The sequence below is a fragment of the Tachypleus tridentatus genome, chromosome 13 (genome assembly GCF_004210375.1).
Source record: "Tachypleus tridentatus isolate NWPU-2018 chromosome 13, ASM421037v1, whole genome shotgun sequence".
NCBI lineage: Eukaryota > Metazoa > Arthropoda > Merostomata > Xiphosura > Limulidae > Tachypleus > Tachypleus tridentatus.
Genome location: NC_134837.1, coordinates 182,316,804 through 182,337,794, shown reverse-complemented (window position 1 = coordinate 182,337,794; position 20,991 = coordinate 182,316,804). Strand labels below are relative to the sequence as shown.

General features: G+C 36.2%; 1 protein-coding gene across 3 annotated transcripts in view; it reads left to right on the top strand.

Annotated features, from left to right (window-relative positions):
- Positions 1–294: 294 nt before the first annotated feature.
- Positions 295–20,991, top strand: part of LOC143240660 (uncharacterized) — a 34,677-nt gene continuing 13,980 nt past the window's right edge. Inside the window, exons 1-13 of one of the 3 annotated variants that reach the window (XM_076483454.1) lie at positions 295–1,013; positions 5,176–5,362; positions 6,044–6,110; positions 11,708–11,783; positions 13,020–13,115; positions 13,631–13,706; positions 15,067–15,250; positions 16,024–16,090; positions 17,736–17,802; positions 18,131–18,193; positions 18,684–18,785; positions 18,956–19,058; positions 20,919–20,972. In XM_076483454.1, the coding sequence (XP_076339569.1) occupies positions 954–1,013; positions 5,176–5,362; positions 6,044–6,110; positions 11,708–11,783; positions 13,020–13,115; positions 13,631–13,706; positions 15,067–15,250; positions 16,024–16,090; positions 17,736–17,802; positions 18,131–18,193; positions 18,684–18,785; positions 18,956–19,058; positions 20,919–20,972 (1,202 nt within the window). In that variant the 5' untranslated portion in view covers positions 295–953. The remainder of the gene's footprint in view (positions 1,014–5,175; positions 5,363–6,043; positions 6,111–11,707; positions 11,784–13,019; positions 13,116–13,630; positions 13,707–15,066; positions 15,251–16,023; positions 16,091–17,735; positions 17,803–18,130; positions 18,194–18,683; positions 18,786–18,955; positions 19,059–20,918; positions 20,973–20,991) is intronic. The other 2 variants (XM_076483455.1, XM_076483456.1) reach the window with 2 other exon arrangements.

The following is a 20,991-nucleotide window of genomic DNA, read 5'->3' as shown; positions in this document are numbered from 1 at the left end:
GTGTTTTTTATAAAATAAAAACAAAGTGACACTTTATAAACGTGTAAAAATCAAGGATAAAACAGTCAGTTTATTGCTGGATTTAGGAAATTATATTAGTTTATTTTTCACTAGGATGTCTAGAGATGTGAGGGAGGAATCTACATGTTCTGACCCATGTAGCATTTCATACTATATATCGTGTTGGAGAGCTGAGCTCACCAGCATCTCGTGAAATAAACACGTAATGGGGCGGTTACTACGTAATCCTTGACCTCGTGCCAGTATTTTATGCGTTACATCGTCTTTGCCGAAGTAGACTTGCTAGTGGCTCGTGAAGTAAACACGTTATTGTACCAGCCAGGGCAACCTGATTATGCAATAACTGTTTATCTCGTGCAGGCCTGAAACATTTCGTTTTCTATTTATCCTGTGGTAATAATAATGTTGACTCGTTTCAGCTGCGAATAGATTTCCAGTGACAAAAAACACGTGGAAACGCGTATAAAAGGCTAATATAACATATTTTTTTTATCATTAATCTATATTTTGTTGCTGTTTTAAAGGGGTAATGGGGCGTCAGTTTCAAAATACCGGAGTTTCTGCCTGAATGACGATTTAAATTACAGCCAGATTATGACATCACCGGAAACACACAAGTCCCCCATTCCTCTAAGAATTGTGCCACGTGAGTAATCACTTATTCTCAAGCTTGTAGTAAGTAAGTCATATGGTTCTTTGATCGAGTACCATCATCACAAAAATGAATCCTTCAGCACCAAAATTTACTACCTTTATCGAGCTAAACAGGAGAGTGTAAACGCTGAAAACAAGTATTGGTATCTGGAGTTTATTTTTAAAGCTTCTTTTTAGCCTTCCTCAGTTGCGTCAATTTCACAGTTCGGATTGCGTACTTGAAACCAAAACCCCATATTTTATTGCTTGGAATAAAGTTGTCGTTGTAAAAACGAGCCATGGGAAAGGATAACGATCTTCTCAAGTATGTTAAACACAACGACATCGATAAAACTCAGGTAAGTTAAATGTTTATGTTAAATCTGTTTATGTTGGAAGCGACATTTCTTATATGAAACTTTGATTATAAAAAAAAACTCAAGCTTGTATAAAGCGTTTCTTATCATTTGTGTGTTTTACTTTACTAGTAGGCCACGTTGCACGTGGTCTTTAGATAAAATTTTAGTTTGCTTTGGACCCACAAACGGTTACCAGTTTTCAAAACATTTACCCAAGCGTTAGCTCTTCATGGAAGTTTCAGTTTGAAAGGTATTAAAAATCAATTCTAGACTAAAACCTAAGATTGACTCGTTACAAAATCGCCTTGAGATAAGCTACAACTTTGTAAGCCTTGTTCATAATATTACGTATCACGTAGGACGGAAAATGAAAACGTAGCATCAGAAACCTGATAACCAGAGGGTTTCGGAAAGTGTGCTACCCTTTCTGAGATATTTACCTCGACGAAGAAAAAATCCACACTTTACAAAAGATAAGAAGAACTTATTTTTGTAGGGTGAGCGTAAGGCTAGAAGACGTACTTATGGTACAATGGAATATTTTAATACCTATTTTAGATTTATGTCATACGTGAAGAAGTCAGATCGATGGTATTTCGAAACATGTAGTAGTTATGTATTAGTTTGTTTGTTTTTTGGAATTTCGCACAAAGCTACTCGAGGGCTATCTATGCTAGCCGTCCCTAATTTAGCAGTGTAAGACTAGAGGGAAGGCAGCTAGTCATCACCACCCACCGCCAACTCTTGGGCTACTCTTGTACCAACGAATAGTGGGATTAATCGTCACATTATAACGCCCCCACGGCTGGGAGGGCGAGCATGTTTAGCGCGACGCGGGCACGAACCCGCGACCCTCGGATTACGAGTCGCACGCCTTACGCGCTCGGCCATGCCAGGCCGGTTATGTATTAGAGTATTTCATTATGTAATCAAATACTTGTGTCTTGTATATATGAATCAAAATTACGGGAGAGAGGCTTCAAAAGGCATGATTCCCCGAAAGATATTTGCAACTAGAGTGGTAGTCTGATGCGGAGCGAGCCAAGATATAGGAATCAAGCGAGGGAGTGGGGTGAACAAGAGAAATGAATATGGATTAAAGAGCTCACAACCATTCTATTTTTATACCATCACTTTATGTTAAAGACAATATTTTTATTTCCATATACCAAACAATATTTGGCATAACTAACTATTCATTTTGGATCAACACCTTTATCAAGGTTGAAAACTCCTAAACCATCAAAATTTTAAAAGGGAAGGAGTGGATACTCCTCCCCTCGTGATCCTAATTTTATCATCAGAAAACCCATTATATACATTGTTGTTTTATATAGAAATAAACATCTCTTTTTTTATTGTTCATGATATTGTGTGCTCATTCTAATATCTGTGTGTGTGTACATATATATATTTAACTGTTACTCAGTAATAATTGTAACTAGAAGTCTAGTAGTGTTAGCAATAGAACACATCCGAGAACAGCAGTGACTTGTAACTAGTTGTCTCGTCTAGTGGAGCGGTAAGCAACAGAACACAACCAAAAGAATGGACATTTTGGACTTTTTAGGACTTTATAAGTCTGAGATGAGTTATCAAGTTTTCCATTTAACTGAGTTTCTAAAGTCTCTGCATAATTTCATCCCTGGAAATATACTCCGTACTCTGATAACCTAACCACCGATCATACATGATTGGTGATTCATTCTTGTCCGTGCTCTGATAACCTAACCACCGATCATACATGATTGGTGATTCATTCTTGTCCGTGCTCTGATAACCTAACCACCGATCATACATGATTGGTGATTCATTCTTGTCCGTGCTCTGATAACCTAACCACCGATCATACATGATTGGTGATTCATTCTTGTCCGTGCTCTGATAACCTAATCACCGATTATACATGATTGGTGATTCATTCTTGTCCGTGCTCTGATAACCTAATCACCGATTATACATGATTGGTGATTCATTCTTGTCCGTTCTCTGATAACATAATCACCGATTATACATGATTGGTGATTCATTCTTTTCGTCAGTCACGAGGCACACGCACAACAGCGGCTCTTGAAGTAGATAAGAACGAGATTTCTTATGCATTCAGTTCCTGAAAATAGGAAAAAGAAAGCAACAGATGGGAGTACTGATTAAGAAAGCAACATGTTTCATCTGTACCAAAGTGAGAACGTTTACAAAATCTGCCTTCATCCAAAAAGCTGTCAGTAAAAAAACAGTTTAGGTAATTAATCACCAGATTTAGAGCTTTTTTGTTGAATTTCTCTCAACTAACTTCATGAACACAGTTCATGTTGTATGCTCAATTATTTGCCGTACTGAATAAGCTACAGACGCTATATATATTTGCTGTAACAGTGACTCCCTTGAACACGATGGTTACGTCATCGGGTGTGGTATATAATTATGACGTCACCTCAGCTTTTGCCATATATTTTCATATCGTCATTTATCAATCACCATTATTTTTCCAAAATACGTATGTGACAGGCTATGACTGATACTTAATATAGCCATGATTGCAAGATATGATTGGCCATTATTATTACCTCATGAAACCATGACTACCAGATATGACTGGGTAGGTATATGATTCACAACTTATATTAACATCACATGACACTGGGGACTTCATCTAGCTCCCGTGTTCTTTCGGTGTGGTTTGCTTTGATTTCGCACACGGCTATACTAGGGTTATCTGCGCAGTGAAAGAGTAGAGTTAAGACAACTAGTTATCACCACCCACCACCAACTCTTGGGCTACTCTTTTACCAATGCCTCCCACGGCTAAATGGGCGAGTATATTTGGTAGGACAGGGATTCAAACCTGCGACTTTCCGATTACGAGTCGAGCGCCATAACCACCTGGCCATGACGGGACGGCCAAACAGTATATGCATCTAATCGTTTCCATATCTATTTTAGTTTTACTGTGTAATGTATCTGTAATTTCGATGATGTGGAAGAGTTCCAGTATAGGCTTAAGACACAAAAATTAAAACATAAAAAAAATCAAAGGCCAGCTTTCGTAGACTGAGAATACTTGATGAAAATGGGAAAGGGGGATTGGACCCCAGACTTCAGATCAATGTTATATTGTATTAAAAGGGGAATGTGTTGGTTAAGGTTCTCGACTTGTAATCCGAGGGTCGTGGGTTCGAATCCCCGTCACACCAAACATGATTGCCTTTTTAGTCGTGGGGGCGTTATAATATGACGGTCAATCCCACTATTCGTTGGTAAGAGTAGCCCAAAAGTTGGCGGTGGGTGGTGATGAGTAGCTGCCTTCCCTCTAGTCTTACACTGGTAAATTAGGAACGGCTAGCGTAGATAGACTATGTGTGTAGCTTTGTGCGAAATTCAGAATTAAAAAACTTATTAAAAAGATGCGAACGCACGTACGTGCATGTCTGTGTGATTTTATATCGATAATTTGTAATATAAGGAACTACATATTTTCTATGTAGTTTCTCGCTAGCTCTCCTCATTAAAAAAGATACGCATACTCGTCTGTCTGTCTGTCTGTCTGATTTGATCTATAATTTATAACATAAATAACTATTTTTTTTCATCTGTAGTTTTTGCTAGCTTGCCTCATTAAAAAAGATGCGAGTACGCACGTGGATAAGATAAGTGATAATACCTGGGTGCATACCCTCAAAGTTCAATTATTGTGGGTGCAATACTTGTTTCCAGGTTCTCTTCGCTTTATTATTATAATTATGCCATGATTTCTGCAGGTGAATTCTATTAACAAAGCTGGTTGTTTGTTTTTAATTTCGCGCAAAGCTACACATAGTCTATCTGCGCTAGCCGTTTCTAATTTAGCAGTGTAAGACTAGAGGGAAGGCAGCTAGTCATCACCACTCACCGCCAAGTCTTTGCTAATATTTTACGAACGAACAGTAAGATTGACCGTAATATTATAACGCCCCTACGGCTGAAAGGGCGAGCATGTTTGGTGTAACGGGGATTAAAACCCGCGACCTTCGGATTACGAGTAGAGTGCCTTAACCATCTGGCCATGCCGGGTCAATTAACAAACCTCCTAGACTAAATTTCCTATCTTTCGATCTCTTCACACGTGCGCCTGAAACATAAACAAATTCTTCCCACATGAACATCACTCTCTCTATCTTCGTAGAAACTTCTGACCTGCTGTAGAAAACAGCACCCTGTTACTGGTAAAGCAAGCAAAGAAACTGGAGCTCTTCATAAAGAACGCGAATTACTACTAGACCTTCAAACCAAGGAAAAGGTCACTCACGTGAATATCAACTGCCACGAGCCGAGCACAGGATCAACGCCACTCATCTTGGCTGTACTAAACGGTTGGTTTGGTATCTTTCTATCTGTAGAAACTGTTTGTGTAAATTATTTATTCCATTTCTGCACGTTGTATAAATTAACATTGGAAGGTACTGATTTAGTTTATCGTTTAAACTGCAGGGCCTCATTACACAGTGAAAGAAATGGTTGATTTGTTTTATATCACGCGAGTGTAATTGAGAATCGTGTTTTTTCATGTCGTATTTTGTCATATAATTATATCTGAAATTATATAAAACAGTTTGGTACACGTTAAATACAAGTTGCTGAATTTTCTATTTAAAAAAAAAAATCATTAGATATCCTAAAGATTTCAGCAAACTTCCAAGAATGAACTGGCTTCGTGAGTAACCACACGCCGAATTCAAGAGAAGCAACAAACAATCCCTTTATCATAAAGCTAGATGTGTTTGGAAATTTAATACGTAACAGGGAGGAAAACGGTGTATATTATCTTATGCTATGTTTAAAATGTCTGATCTTCAGTTTCAGGTGTTTATAGAAAAATAATAAAAATAATAATAATTGTTTCTCATGCACTTTCGTCAATTTCGTAAGATCAACTGATTTGGTTTGTCAGCATTCAAACTGATAGTATGTTTTTACCCATACAGCAAGGTTGTTAACTTTGTCCATCCAACCAGTTCACTGTCATCAACTAATTTGCTTATTTATTCTTCTAGGTAACCGGGATCTAGCCATGTTACTTCTTCACTTTGGTGCTGATGTGAATGCTACCGATTATAAAGGGTAGAAGTGTGTTTATTTTCCTTTATTTGAGCGTTGTTACTTGTGATTAATCCTGCTATTCGTTGATGAAAGAATAGTCTAAGAGTTGTTGAGTCTAAGATGTTGAATCTAGCTGCGTGCCTTTTAATCTATCAGGAACGGCTAAGGTAGAGTCTTCAAAATTCAACAAACAAACAAGCAACTCATTTTTTGAAACCCCCAGTAGTACAGCGGTACGTTTGCAGACTAAAACCGCTAGAAACCGGGTTTCGATACCAGTGGTGGGCAGAGCACAGATAGCCCTTTGTGTAGCTTTGTGCTTAATTACGATCAATTAATCAACCTTTTATGAAGTAAAATTATGTAAATTGATATTATATTTCAAATATGCAAGGTCAGCGAACTGCTTAATCAAAAAACATTTTTGGAATGTTTCAACGTGTTGCGTCGTATATGCTGAAATATGAACTGATGCGTTTACTGGTGAAGAAACTTTTATAAACATTACACAACTGAAGGGTTTAAACAGGGGTTTCTATGGTAATGAACTACAATAATTATAGTTCCTATACTCCTTTTTACACGTACTTCCACGAGCTGCAAGGAAGTAATACTGAAAGAAAAGACTTAAAAATTGCGTTAAAAATTCACAGAGAACAAACTTTACTGCTTTTATTAATACTTCGAAAGCAATCACGTTCTTACCAACATAGTTTTAACCTCTCGTGTACCCGTGTATAGGGTCTAAAGCATGCCATACGAAAGCGTCAAAGGACCTCTGACAAGATAGATGGTACAGAAACCGTGAAACAGTAAAGATAAACACCAAATAAAGCTCGTTTTTTTTAGTTCTCAGAAATGTAAACTAAGAAAAGGAACGGTACATCAGAACGTGGATTTAACTTTTTAATATGAATTACCAGTTCATCAGTTTAAGGTAAAAATAAAGAGGAACACTGTTTAAGACAAAAAATGTTTGCAGATGGTTTAAATGAGTGGCGAAAAAACCCTCTTTACAAGTTTAATATGAAACGAAACGTTGTACATTTGCTGCTATGTTTAACAAAGTTAAATAACGTTTTTATGAATGCTAAGTCAGGCCCGCCATAGCAAGGTGGTTAGGGCAGTCGACTCGTTATCTGAGGGTAGCCGGTTCGATCCCCGTCTTACCAAACATGCTCTCCCATTCAGCCTTGGGGGCGTCATTATGTGACTTCCAATCCCACTATTCGTTGGTCATATAGTATCCCGAGAGTCGGCGGTGGGTGGTGATGACTATCTGCCTTCCATGTAGTCTTGTACTGCTAAATTGGAGACGTCTAGCGCAGATAGCCCTTTTGTATCTTTACGCGAAATTCAAAAACAAATAAACATTTAATTCCAATTCAAAGCATCTTCAAATAGTGTTAGCGAAGATGGTTGGTCATAAGACGAACTAAATTCAGAAAAACATTACTGTACGTTTTAATATATTTGCTCTACACATGAACATTACGTGAGTAGTACCACCTGCTTATTAACTTGTTTTAAAGATTACCCCTTGAACTTAGGGCTAGCTCAGCTGAAAATTACAATTGAAAGTTTAGTAAAGTGAATAATATGCAAAAAAACTTTGATAACCATCCAGTTTATCTTGGCTAGAGTTTGAGTTTTATATGTCACAAGAGACAACCAGGGGCGCTCAGAAATTTTTGTTTCTCTTCAGTTCTGCTGGCAGGATTAAGGTTAGGTCTTAAAAGAGCAAAGTTTAATATTTCAACTTAAAAGGTGACTTAAAATCATATTACAAACATCAAGAAAAGCTGGACTGTAGAAGGCAAATAGACCAGGCTAGGCGAAGAGGGCAAAGAGAGGGAGTGGAGCAGAAATATGCAAACAGCAATATGCCTGTTAAACAACAACAACAACAAAACACTGGTAAAGTAGTAAGCTGGGGGACGGTCTGTTTAGGGCCAAGGCGCCGAGGAACCTATAAATCCAATGGCAAATAATTTTATGTTTGGGAAACCGGAATGACTGTAGAAAGCCACTTTCACTGGACAGGCACCGAATAGCCTACGTGTCCAGTGCCCAAAGCTAAATATAAGAGATTTATTAGTAGGTATAATACATGATACATGGAATATTTTCCTTACATGGTGTTATTTATCGTATTAAAGGGTAGATATATTTAGCCCAGGAGGCAGGGGTTTTAGCTCTGCAAGTGAGTTATTGAGTTTTTAAATTCCTTATAAGGGTACGTTTGTAATGTCTTGATGCGAGTTTGATGAACTGTTCCTGTATAAGTGGCGTTTCGGTTAATGGCTCAAGGTAAACTGGTGGAGTGTAATTTGGTGGTGGGAGTGCGATTCTCATTGCTTTGTTTTTGAGGTTCTGTATTTTTAAATATTGGTTAGTCGCCATATCGCAGCTTTGTCATATTCGAACAGAGCTCTGTATGCTCTGTAGGTTGTTGGAGTGGTTCCAGCTGCGCATCGTTTCTTGAATCCGTTTCAGAAAATTAATTCTGGTTTTTCTGATAATATTAAAGTGTTTCCTTCATGATAGATTCGGCATAAAGGCTAAACCTAGAAATTTAATGGTGTTAGTAGAAGTGATGTTTGCATTTTTTTAACTCCAGTTTAGAGTCATTGAAGTTTTTCCAGAATTTATTGACTTTACGCGAAATCCAATGGCTTGAGTTTTTAGTAAGGTTGAAGGTGTCGTTCGATTTGTTACACGACTGTGATTCAATGTCAAGACCCCGGAAACTATAGCTGAAAAAAACTATTTTCAAATATTGAACTGTATGTGTGTGTGTGTTTTCTTATATCAAAGCCACATCAGGCTATCTGCTGAGCCCACCGAGGGGAATCGAACCCCTGATTGTAGCGTTGTAAATCCGTATGACTTACTCACTGTAATAGCGGGGGGCAAATATTAAGCTGCTAAATCGGAAAACAAGAAAACTAAACTTCTATAAACCTTGTGTAGCGACAAATGAGATGCTGCTAAAACAAGTCTCACTGCAATTTCGTTTACTTAATAGGTAAGTCGGTTAAAATAAAAAATATATTTGTAGCCGCTTGATCTCCCAAGCACTTGCTTATTGGGGACACTGACACGTGACCTTGTCCACTGGATACTGCAACCAATGGGAGTACACTAGACCATTGCACTTGAAGTTCCAAAACGACCCAATTGCGCATTGGTATGGGAATAATATTCAATGTAAATTGGATTAAGGATTTATATTATCCGTTTTCTAATCTTAAAACTGAAAGAAAAACTTTTTTTGACGTACTACACCAGTCCTTCATACAAACTGTTACAAAATCACTTCATACGTTTGTTTTTAATTTAGGTTTTTTTAGAAGTTGTTTTACCTTTGAAATTCGCACATTTTTTCTTTTAGTTTCACGGTTTTCAAATCAGATATATTTATTTTACAAGTGAAACTTTTAAGCCGGGTTAGATAAGTACATAAAACTGTGAAATAAGATAATATGGTGAAATTAAAAATCAACAGAGCTGTAATTAATTATATGTTTGTAATTAAGCACAAAGCCACACAATGGATTATCTGTACTCTGCCCACCACGGGTGTGGAAACCCGGTTCCTAGCGGTGTGAGTCCGCAGATATCTCACTGCCCCACTGAGGGGACTAATTATTATTCAAATTTGCAGATGGAGAAGTAATGAAATATCTTTTAAAGGATTTATTGAAAGCTGCAAACATAACTTACACGAAGTTGTTTAGTGGTGCACGCGTGTACGTGGTTTAATTGATTTATTTTGAACGTTTTGCGAAAAGATACACAAGAAGTATCAGATCGTAGACGAGAGGCGGTTAATCATCATCACCTCTATTCCTTTAGCATATCTTGCCTGACAATATAGTAGGGTTATACCGTCACCACAATAGCCCACCTACGACCCGGAAGTGTGAAAACTTTTTTCTTTAGCTAAGGGTACACGAAATACAAAGCACAAGGCCTCGTCTGGCACAGGTGTTATTGTTTGATTCGTGTATAATTTATTTATAAAATAACATAAATAATAACAAATAACATAAATATAAAATAACATTATTATATTAATAATGTGTGTGTGTATATATATTTATATATATGTTTATATTTAATTTATATTTATTTCTAACTTTTATTGGTGTTTAGTGATGTATATGTGGATCTCAAGCGATGACTATTACATTTCAAGAACCGATTATTTTTAATTTTAGTTTGTTATACCAGCATTGACGTGTTTAGATTATTTCGTCAACTTTCCCTATAAGTAAGTGTATCTATACAGAAACTTGTGTAGGAACCTTCAGTGTTGTACTGAGTATAGTCATAACTGTGATGCAGGAAGGAGTTTCAAAGTTGGCCACACATGGCTACTGTAACTCACACTTGCAGAAACAAGTATGTAAAGGTTGGTTCCGTCTTCCCTGCATCAGCTGGATTCTTCAGAAATTGACAATGATTTCTGTCACGCTCGTGATGCAGGTATTTCATACCGGATTTCAAGGGCTTCCCACTAGTTCCAAAGTAAGATGAGAAACGTTGCACCGTTACGTGTTTGATTGTGACTAGAGAAGAGCTTCAAAAACGTACGCACGTGCGAAGGAAGTGATATTATGTTCTTTAACCTCAGCGAGTGGTACTTTGTTATACCAATGATTTGTACTTGTATGATTGTCATTAATGATGTGCCACGAACGTATCGAATCTGTTAAAATGCGATGATAAATAAATTATTGTATTATAAATACACTGAATCTACATACATGTAGTTACTCTCATGATTGCTAAATAATATATTACTATCAAACTAATAATGTTGTTAACTAAAGCCAGGCCACGTTTTTTTATTTATATAATGAAAGTTAAATTATAAATCGAAGGAAAAGGATGCACGTATTGTTATTATTAAGTAGTTGGATTCAGTGAAAGAGGACAATAACGGGGTTAGCCTTGTTTATTGTTCAACATAGATTTGTATTGCTTGACGAAATAAATATCTTGTGTGTGTTTGCTTTTAACATAGATTCGAATTGTCTGACGAAATATCTTGTGTGTGTTGGTTTTTAACATAGATTCGTATTGCCTGACGAAATATCTTGTGTGCGTTTGTTTTTAACATAGATTCGTATTGCCTGACGAAATATCTTGTGTGTGTTTGTTTTTAAAATAGATTCGTATTGCCTGACGAAATATCTTGTGTGTGTTTGTTGTTCAACGTATATTTACATTAACTGAGCGAATATATGATTTGTCTGTTTATTGTTAAAAAAAAATGCGAATTAACTGTATCTGTTTCGCTTGGGTTTATATGATTGTTTACTGTGTAACAACGTATGAAACTCTCAAGACACATCGAAGAAAGGTATTGTTACTGTTGGAATTACGTGGAACATGCGCAGTTTTTACACATCATCAGGACCCCTAAAATATCAAAAGTCAAATTTTAAAAATATTGCTTTACTTCAGAGATATATTTTTGTTTTTAATTTCATTTCTGTTGTTTTGGTATAACTATGTTGTTAATTAATAATTTATAATTTGAGGTTTTATAGAATTTGATGTTCAATTGTATTTGTTTAATAAAATATTTTTATTACTGCGCCACCTAGGAACACAGCTCTCCATATTGCTACATTCAGTGGTAGATCGGACATTGTGGAACATCTAATTGAAAACGGAGCAGAGGTAAGTTAAAAATTGTATTATTGTTCTTCTTTGTGTCGTTGTCATGGTTACTGTTTTAATAGTGTCTACTTGCATTCATTCACCCAAAGCTACATAAATGCTACCTTTTGAGCTTATCAGACACTAGTCAATGAACAATACTCGCAACCAGCTTTTACGCTACTCTAATCGCTGTTTTTTAGTGCACTCACAACCACGAACCCGGCATGGCCAGTTGGTTATTCTGAGGGTCACGGGTTCGAATCCTCGTCACACCAAACATGCTCGCTCTTTCAGTCGTGGGGGCGTTATAATGTTATAATGTACGGTCAATCACACCATTCGTTGGTAAAAGAGTAGCCCAAGAGTTGACGGTGGGTGGTGCTGACTAGCCACCTTCCCTTTAGTGTTACACTGCAAAATTAGGGACGGCTAGCGCAGATAGCCCTCGCGCAGCTTTCCGCGAAATTCAAAAACAAACAAATCCAGAGTCATGAAGTGCGATCTTGGACCAAAGGAATGTGAAACATTAATACTCGGATTCACATTCTGGCACACTAACCGGAGACCACGCCCAATCCCGTCAAAGGATAATTGTTTTTGATTTTCGCGCAAAGTTACACGAGGTCTATCTGCGCTAGCTGTCCCTAATTTAGCAATGTTAAGACTAGAGGGAAGGCAGTTAATCATCACCACCCTCCGTCAACTCTTGGGCTACTATTTACCAATGAATAGTGGAATCGAATAGTGGCTGAAAGGACGAGTTTGTTTGGTAGAACTGAGATTCGAACCCACCACCCTCAAATTACGAGTCGAGTGCCTTAACCTTGGTTTGACATCACCTTTGTAAGTATACTTGTGTACTTTATATATTGGGTTCTTTCCTTGGTTTGTTGCTCCCATCTACTTTCCACACTTTTGCATTTTCCAAACTCTTGTCTCCGTGTTTTTTTAGCCAGACGTTACTGGCGTTTTCTGTCAAGACTAGAGAAAAGAACACGTGATTTAGAAGTTATTGGTCGGCCGCCAGACTTTCATAACATTTGATACGCATTGAATTAATTTACTGTTTGCACAGAATTTAACAGTTGCTTACATTATTGTCTCCTCGAACGTTTCAACTAACCTAAATTTCACATTAAACTAATGTTATTATCGAAATTAACTTTTGTTTTGCAGTAGTTTTATTTTGCTTCGGTAATTATTATATTAGTTCTACTTCAAAAAATAAAATTTTCTTACGTGGATTACTTCCAGCTAGATCTTGTTAACCAGGATAAGAACACCCCGACTCACGTCGCCTGCCAAAACTCTACAGATGGAAATAAGTTCGTTCTGCTGAAGTTATTGAGGGTATGAGACAATACGTTTCCATTTTCAGTACGTCTGGGTATAAACTCAGCAACAGATTTACCATTACTTCGGTTATTAATCGTAAAGTTTCTTGTTGAAATATTTACAGCATTGAATGTTCATGTTTATTTTTATTTTTATTATCATTAATATTCCCAGTCAACTTCATAATTTCATGGACCATCTTTGGTTGAACACTGGGTAACTAAAGATTTGTTTTTGAGGGACGTATTTTAAGATCAATGAAACGACAGGTCTATTTGCGATTAAGAATTTTTTAAAATTAATTAAATACATAATTCATTAGTGTTTCAGTAATATTAACAACAGCTGGTACTTGTCATTACATTGTGGTTCGATAAAAACGAAAGTTGGACTCGAGTTCAGAATATCGTGTGTTTTTTGTTTTGTTTTTTTAATTTGGTAAATAAAAAAACATAAATAGAAATCTTTGGTAGGTTAGAACTTACATTTATTTTACATAATGACTGATGGTATTTTTGTACATTGTTTAGGCTATTCCCGATGTTCTTCTAGAAAATAAAGAAGGACAAACACCCTTTGATCTTGCAGCTCAGTACAACAGAATTGGTGAGCTTTGTGTTTCTGGTCTGATTTCTCTACATTTAGTTCTGTTTAACAGTTATTACACTTCCTAAACGTTACAATAGCAACAATGAGTAATATTCTTTCAGATCGTAAAACTTTGTTTGTGAAGTAAAATATTACAAACAACGAGGATGGAAAACTTATAAAAGAATGAATTTGTTTGTTTAGAATTACGCACAAAGCTACACAATAGATTACACTGGGGAACACTCATTTTGTTGCATTTGAAAAAAGACCTTTCTATAGTCAATTTGAGTGTGTTGATTTCAAATCTGAAGTCGGTTTTTGTCTGCAAGCTACAGATTTTATGCAATTTGAACTTCAAAATATGCCTTGTAGGCACGCTTGACGAACGAGGATATGTTACGTCTCTGACGATTGAGTGTGTAGCATTCACATATGTAGCAGAAGGCATCAGGCTTGTTTCTGCAATGATATCTATTTTTGGAAGCCATGTTTTATCTGAAGCAAAAGAACAATGATCAAAATATTAGAAGCTATCTATATATATGGACGTGAAAATGCTTATACATGGTTTACGCAAGTTCACATTTGTACAATTTCATTAACCTCAAATTGCATACAAACTAGAGCTTGTAGAGAAAAACTAATTTCAGATTTAAAATCAGCGCCTAAAACTCCTTCAGAATCAGTTAAAATATCCAATGCAACTCAAAGTTACTGAAAAAGTGTTCCCCAGTGTTATCTGTGCTCTGCCCACGACGAGTATCGAAGCGCGGTTTTCAGTGGAATAAGTCCACAGACATCTGCTGTGTCACTGGGGGTGATAGAATGAATTATAATCGTTGTAAGTTAATATTCAACACCATCTGTTGACTCGACACACTTTAGATGTGTCATAACAGCCATACAGCATCTGTTGACTCGACACACGTTAGATGTGTCATAACAGCCATACACTATCTGTTGACTCGACATACGTTAGATGTGTCATAACAGCCATACACCATCTGTTGACTCGACACACTTTAGATGTGTCATAACAGCCACACCCCATCTGTTGACTCGACACACTTTAGATGTGTCATAACAGCCATACACCATCTGTTGACTCGACATACGTTAGATGTGTCATAACAGCCATACACCATCTGTTGACTCGACATACGTTAGATGTGTCATAACAGCCATACACCATCTGTTGACTCGACATACGTTAGATGTGTCATAACAGCCATACACCATCTGTTGACTCGACATACGATAGATGTGTCATAACAGCCATACACCATCTGTTGACTCGACACAGTTTAGATGTGTCATAACTATAGCTATTAGTTTCAGTTTTCTCGATCACGTTTCTCATGTATAAACATTACAGACGCCGTAGCCCTGTTACTGGACTATGAACCATCCTTTCGCAAAGCTAACCGTGCATTTGTAGATGCCTGTATCCGGGGCCATAAGGAAGTCGTCCAGCTAATGTTGGATCACGGAATGCATCCCAGCCACGTCGACCCAGATCTTGGAACTTCTGGTCTGCACGAAGCCTGTAGATATTTAAGGTGAGGAACTATTTGTTTAGACACAGTGTCGTGAGTATTGCCAGCAAAACGAGAAGAAAAATGTCTTTTGCCCTGTACTTTCCATAGCCATTATAGGCTTATGTTTTTATCGATATTTATTAAAATGACAAAAATTAGTTGGGACCAATTATTTACATAAAAAAATCCATGATTAATTCACAGATATGTTCGTAAAGTACTACTAATGATTACAGATAGAAAGTTTTAAGAGTTTCGAAAAATAATTTATCTATTTATGTGAGGTTTTGAACCAGACTTTATCTCCATGAATTAGGTTTAGGGCTCAGAATATGTGGTGAACCAGTCACTGAATCAATAGTGACGTCACGTAACATAAAGTGGTTAGAATTTGGGACCGTACTTGTTTCTAAGGTTCATGTGTTGATTTTTTCTATGGCCTAGTTTTCCAACTGTTTTCTTGGTTTTACTGGTTTTCTTCAGTTGTTCTAGTTCCGCAGATTATTCTTACAATGGTTTCCCATCATGGTTTTGTCTTTAAATAAATCTGACTCGTGGAACACTTGGAGATTACCCTCAGTCAAAATATTTATTGTAACATTTGATTTTTGATCTTGGAAATCCTATTTAAAAGAGATAAAGGAAGCTTTAATAATGACATAATAAACAAATATCGATTCAGTTGTTTTTTTATTTTATTTTATGTTTAACAAGAATTTCAACAAACCGTAAAATAAAATATCCTGTCTTTGCGCTACTAACTCTCCAAATCTCCTTTTTTCTTTTACGCTAAGGTATGACGTCACTGCTCTACTTATACAGTATGGCGGAGATCCGACCAAACTAAACAACAATCAAGAGGTACTGTAAATCACGTATAGAAATTCAATTTTTATATGTATCGCGATTTATATTTAATAACACTTTAATATTGATGAGAATAATACGTTTTAAAGATGAACAGTCTGGTATCATAAAATATTGATTCTAATTTGAAAGCCAAATAGTCAAACACGAACTAATATTTTTACTATCTTTACTAAAGTATTAGAACAAATATTTGAAGTCTGGCAAGTGTTTAATGAAAAAATAATTTCCTTTTCTCATACACTGTAAGATATGATTTTACTGACAAGTAAAGACGGAAACAGCAGTGCAGTATCTGAAATTATTGTTTAATGAAAATAGATATAAAGGTAAAAGCTCAAAAAACAAAATACCATTTAAGAGTTTTGAATTCAAATGGCATAAATACTAAAAGAAAACCAGTTTTAACTATATTAATCAAATATTAGAATGAACTTTCTTTTCTTAAGACTCCCACAAGTTTTTATTGATTGAAGGTAATAACACTTTTGTTTATTTTGTTTTAAACGTTTCACTGGCATCATTAAAAGAGATACAAGAACTGAGGCTAACAGAAATTAAGTTACAATTTTAAAATTACTTTGTTAGCCTCACTTTTTGTATCTCGCCTGATAAAGTCAGGTAAGCCTAGGGAAACGTTGAAAAGAAAGTAAACAAAAGTTTTAAAATGTGTAACAGATAAAAAAATTGTCACGATAGTTTATAAACGTTATGATTCGAAAACGTCAAGGCCTAACACAAAAATTCCGTTAGGCCTAAAACATATGAGAATGGTGATAACTGTAGCTCCTTTTTTCTCTCCACATTCCTCATAATTTGTCTATTGCAGATTCAGAATGACGTTTACTGTTTATTTCTTGTTTGTTTTTTCAATTTCGCGCAAAGTTACTCGAGGGCTAATTGCGCTAGCCGTCCCTAATTTAGTTTGTTTTTTGTTTTTGAATTTCGCACAAAGCTACTCAAGGGCTATCTGTGCTAGCCCTCCCTAATTTAGCAGTGTAAGACTAGAGGGAAGGCAGCTAGTCATCACCACTCACTGCCAACTCTTAGGTTACTCTTTTACCAACGAATAGTGGGATTGACCGTCACGTTATAACGCCCCTCGGCTGAAAGGACGAGCATGTTTGGCGCGACGGGCATGCGAACCCGCGACCCTCAGAGTACGAGTCGCACGCCTTAACACGCTTGGCCATGCCAGGCCTCCCTAATTTAGTAGTGTAAGACTATAGGGAAGGCAACTAGTCATCACCATCCACCGCCAACTCTTGGGCTACTCTTTTACCAACGAATAGTGGGCTTAACTATCACTTTTACGGTACCACCACTAAAAGGGTGATTATTTTTGATGTGACAGGGATTCGAACCCACCACCCTCAGATCACGAGTCGAGTGCCTTAACCACCTGGCCATACCGGGCCCAGAATGACGTTTAAGCCATACCTTTACCTTATAACAAAAGAATGTCAGAATTTCATTGGTTTTCGCAACATTCGGACTTTGGTAAGAGAATGTAACTTATTGTTTTAAAGTAAATATTGGCATCTAGTATGTTATTCCTTTAGGTCTCAATCTTAAATTAGTTTGTTTTACTTGGATTTCATTACTGTTGATAACTATGGCTTTTTGGCTTTTTTTTCAGACGTCCAAAACTATTTTAAAAAATTATCCTTCAAACAAAACGGACCGTTTTCTAAAACTTTTCAACGGTAAGTAAACGTTCCTAATCTAGGCATGCGAATTAAACGTAATTAGCATACTTACAGAGAGTATTAATTAAAATTAGTGTTTTTGTTATATTAATTAAATGAAATTATAAGATATCCTCAGGTTGACAAGTTAATATTTGACGAACGTGGAGAGAGTTGTTTTCTACATATCTTGACCTTACAAATAATAAGTGAAAATGATATAAAGCGATAGCATTTTAAAAATATGTTTGTTATAACATTACAGAAACGATCAATATATTATGGATGTCCTGTTTCTTTCAGAAGTATTGTTTCTTGTGTAAGAAAATTTTCTTCTTTTTTTCAGAGTGGAAAGATAAACCGAAACTTAAGCCGAAATACCTTGATGTGATTTCAGCCAATGAAAAAGGTTGTTTTTTATGTATATATTATGGTTCGTTCCCCACTAATTTATTTTCTTTAACTGTGTTACTAATTTCTGATTATTACAATATGTTTTGTAGAAAAAGGTAATTATTTCTAGATTTGCTAAATGTTTGTCAATACAGTTGATACAGAATTTAACTTGAATTAATTAAAATATTCTATTTTTAATTCTCTAAACACGGCAAATAACGTATCACAATAAATCAAGTCACAATATAATCGGAAAATCAAAAGCAAAGAAACCAATTAGGAACATTACACAGTATTTCAGTATTGACATATAAATTATAGTTCGAATGGAGTGAATGATGACAGAATGAAAAGTGTTTTTTTTATTTTAATACTGATAAAATCAACTTTTTATTTCTACACAAAAAGATTTATCTTTAACAAACTTGAATACACTTTAATTAGTTTATTTCATCTTTAAAAATAGAATACTGAGCATGTGAATTTTTGTTCTCTCTTTTTAGGTCTTTATCCTTTATTGAAGACTGCACAGGAGTGGACTCTCTGTCATCCCAGCTACTGCAGTGTTTGGTCATCAGCTTACCCTCATACAAACCTACTTGATGGTAGGAAAATTTACTTTGAAATATCCTGCCCATACCATTTGAAACTTCTGGATAACCTATTATATATATATTTAAAAGTGGAACAAATAGATTATGTTAGATTTGGAACAATATCTATAACTTTGTGTCACATTTTTTTATCTGTTCCTTATGTATTTTTATTCCCCTAGGAGATCCATGCTCTATTTGGATCACACCAAATAACAAGTCTTCGTGGGTAGTATTTGACTTAGGGTGTTCCTTTACCTTGTCTGGTGTTGGTATTATTGGATGGTGAGTTATCAGATATTATTGTATTATACAAATAAAGCTTCAAACAAACTTTACTCATTAAAAAACAGAAAACAGAAAAACACGTCAATTTCATGCATCAAAGTGTTTCACATATACAAAATGTTGTTATAATTTTTTTTATATTTTGTCGATTTGTAACCTATCCATTTATTTCAGTGCCCCTATCACGTATGCAGTTAAAGATATTTTCTTTTTCTGACAATCCAAACTGTGATTGATTCATGAATATGAGTTGATTTTGTAAAGAGCTGGGTTGAAAGTTTTGCAGTGGTTGCTGGAATAAATGATAGTTGTTGTTGTTTTTCTGAAGTAAGTACGATATGAATAATAATAAACAAAAATATCCAATACATCTTTTTATAAATTCTAAATCGTCTTTAGACTACTTCCTTCAGTAGACTCGAGTGATAGCTCGATGTGGCTTTGCTATAAGAAAACACGTACACACACTTCAGATTAAAATGCACAACTGTGAATTTTTGAAATGAATAAGGTTTTAATAATTGTTTAAATTCAAACAAAAATATTTATCTTGATGCATGTGCTCTGGTCTAAGGTCTATTTTCATTAATATGGTTATTTTATATATATATATAGGGGTTATATTATCATCTTGGGAAAATACATTTATGAACTTTAATTTTTTATTACTTTAATTAATAAGGCCCCCAAGTGGTTTAGTGTTAAGTCTGCAAAATTCAGACTCTAAAAATCAGGTTTCGATACCTGAAATGGGCAAGATGTGTAGTCATTGTGCAGCAGTGTTTAACAACCGTCAACCCAAACCTTATGAAATGATAACCATGATGTTTTAAGTGTTGTACTATGATGGGATTACTTAAACTTAGAAAATTTATAACAATTACGAGGGCTGTTCAGAAAATACGCGGACTGACGTCATAAAACAAAATGTACTTTATTTAGAAGTTACAGGTCTGGGACCCCTTCAAAGTACTCTCCTCCCCCAACGCACACACTTATCCCAACGGTGTTTCCACTTATTGAAACAGTCCTGGTACGCTTCTTTTGTAATGTCCTCTAGCTCCTTCGTCGCATTTGCCTTAATCTCGAGAATCGTCTCAAATCTTCTTTCTTTCAAGGGTCTTTTGAGTTTGGGGAACAAGAAATAATCGCAAGGAGCAAGATCAGGTGAGTATGGGGGGGGGGAAGAAGAGTGATCGAGTGTTTGGCCAAAAACTCACGAGTTCTGAGGCACAAATTTCTCAGCAACGCGGTGCATCTTTAATTTCTCGTAACAAAATTCAACTGATATCCCACACTCTTCAGCAAGTTCCCTGACACTCAGACGTCGATTTGCCCGCACCAGGGTGTTGATTTTGTCGACGTGTGGATCGTCAGTTGACGTGGAAGGACGTCCAGGACGCTCATCATCTTCAATGGACTGTCGACCATCCTTAAAACGTTCATGCCACTTGAAACATGCCGTACGCTTCATAGAAACATCACCGTAAGCCGTGTTAAGCATAGCAAAAAGTTTCAGTCGCAGATTTTCCAAGTTTACCACAAAATTTCACAGCAAGTCGTTGCTCCTTCAGGTCATTCATTCTGAAATCCGCCAAACGAAAAAATCGCACTTCATTTAAAACCGCGTAGCTAATACACAAATGAAGATATCTGCAATCGGGAAATGGTGTCGTAATCAGCTGATCTGTGCGAACCTAGTGACACCAAGCGGATTCCCCTGGAACCAACTGGAGCCGCGCAATTCAAACAGTCCTCGTATTTTTTGAACAGATCTCGTATAGTTTTCAAAATGAAATTAATGTGGTTGGATTTGTTTGCTATTATTGAAATCCTTGCTTGTTATCAATAATGTAGGGATAGTGACCAGATGCCAAGAAGATGTTTGCTTCAGAAAGCAGAAGGCATAGAGTAAGTCAATTTCAGTTTT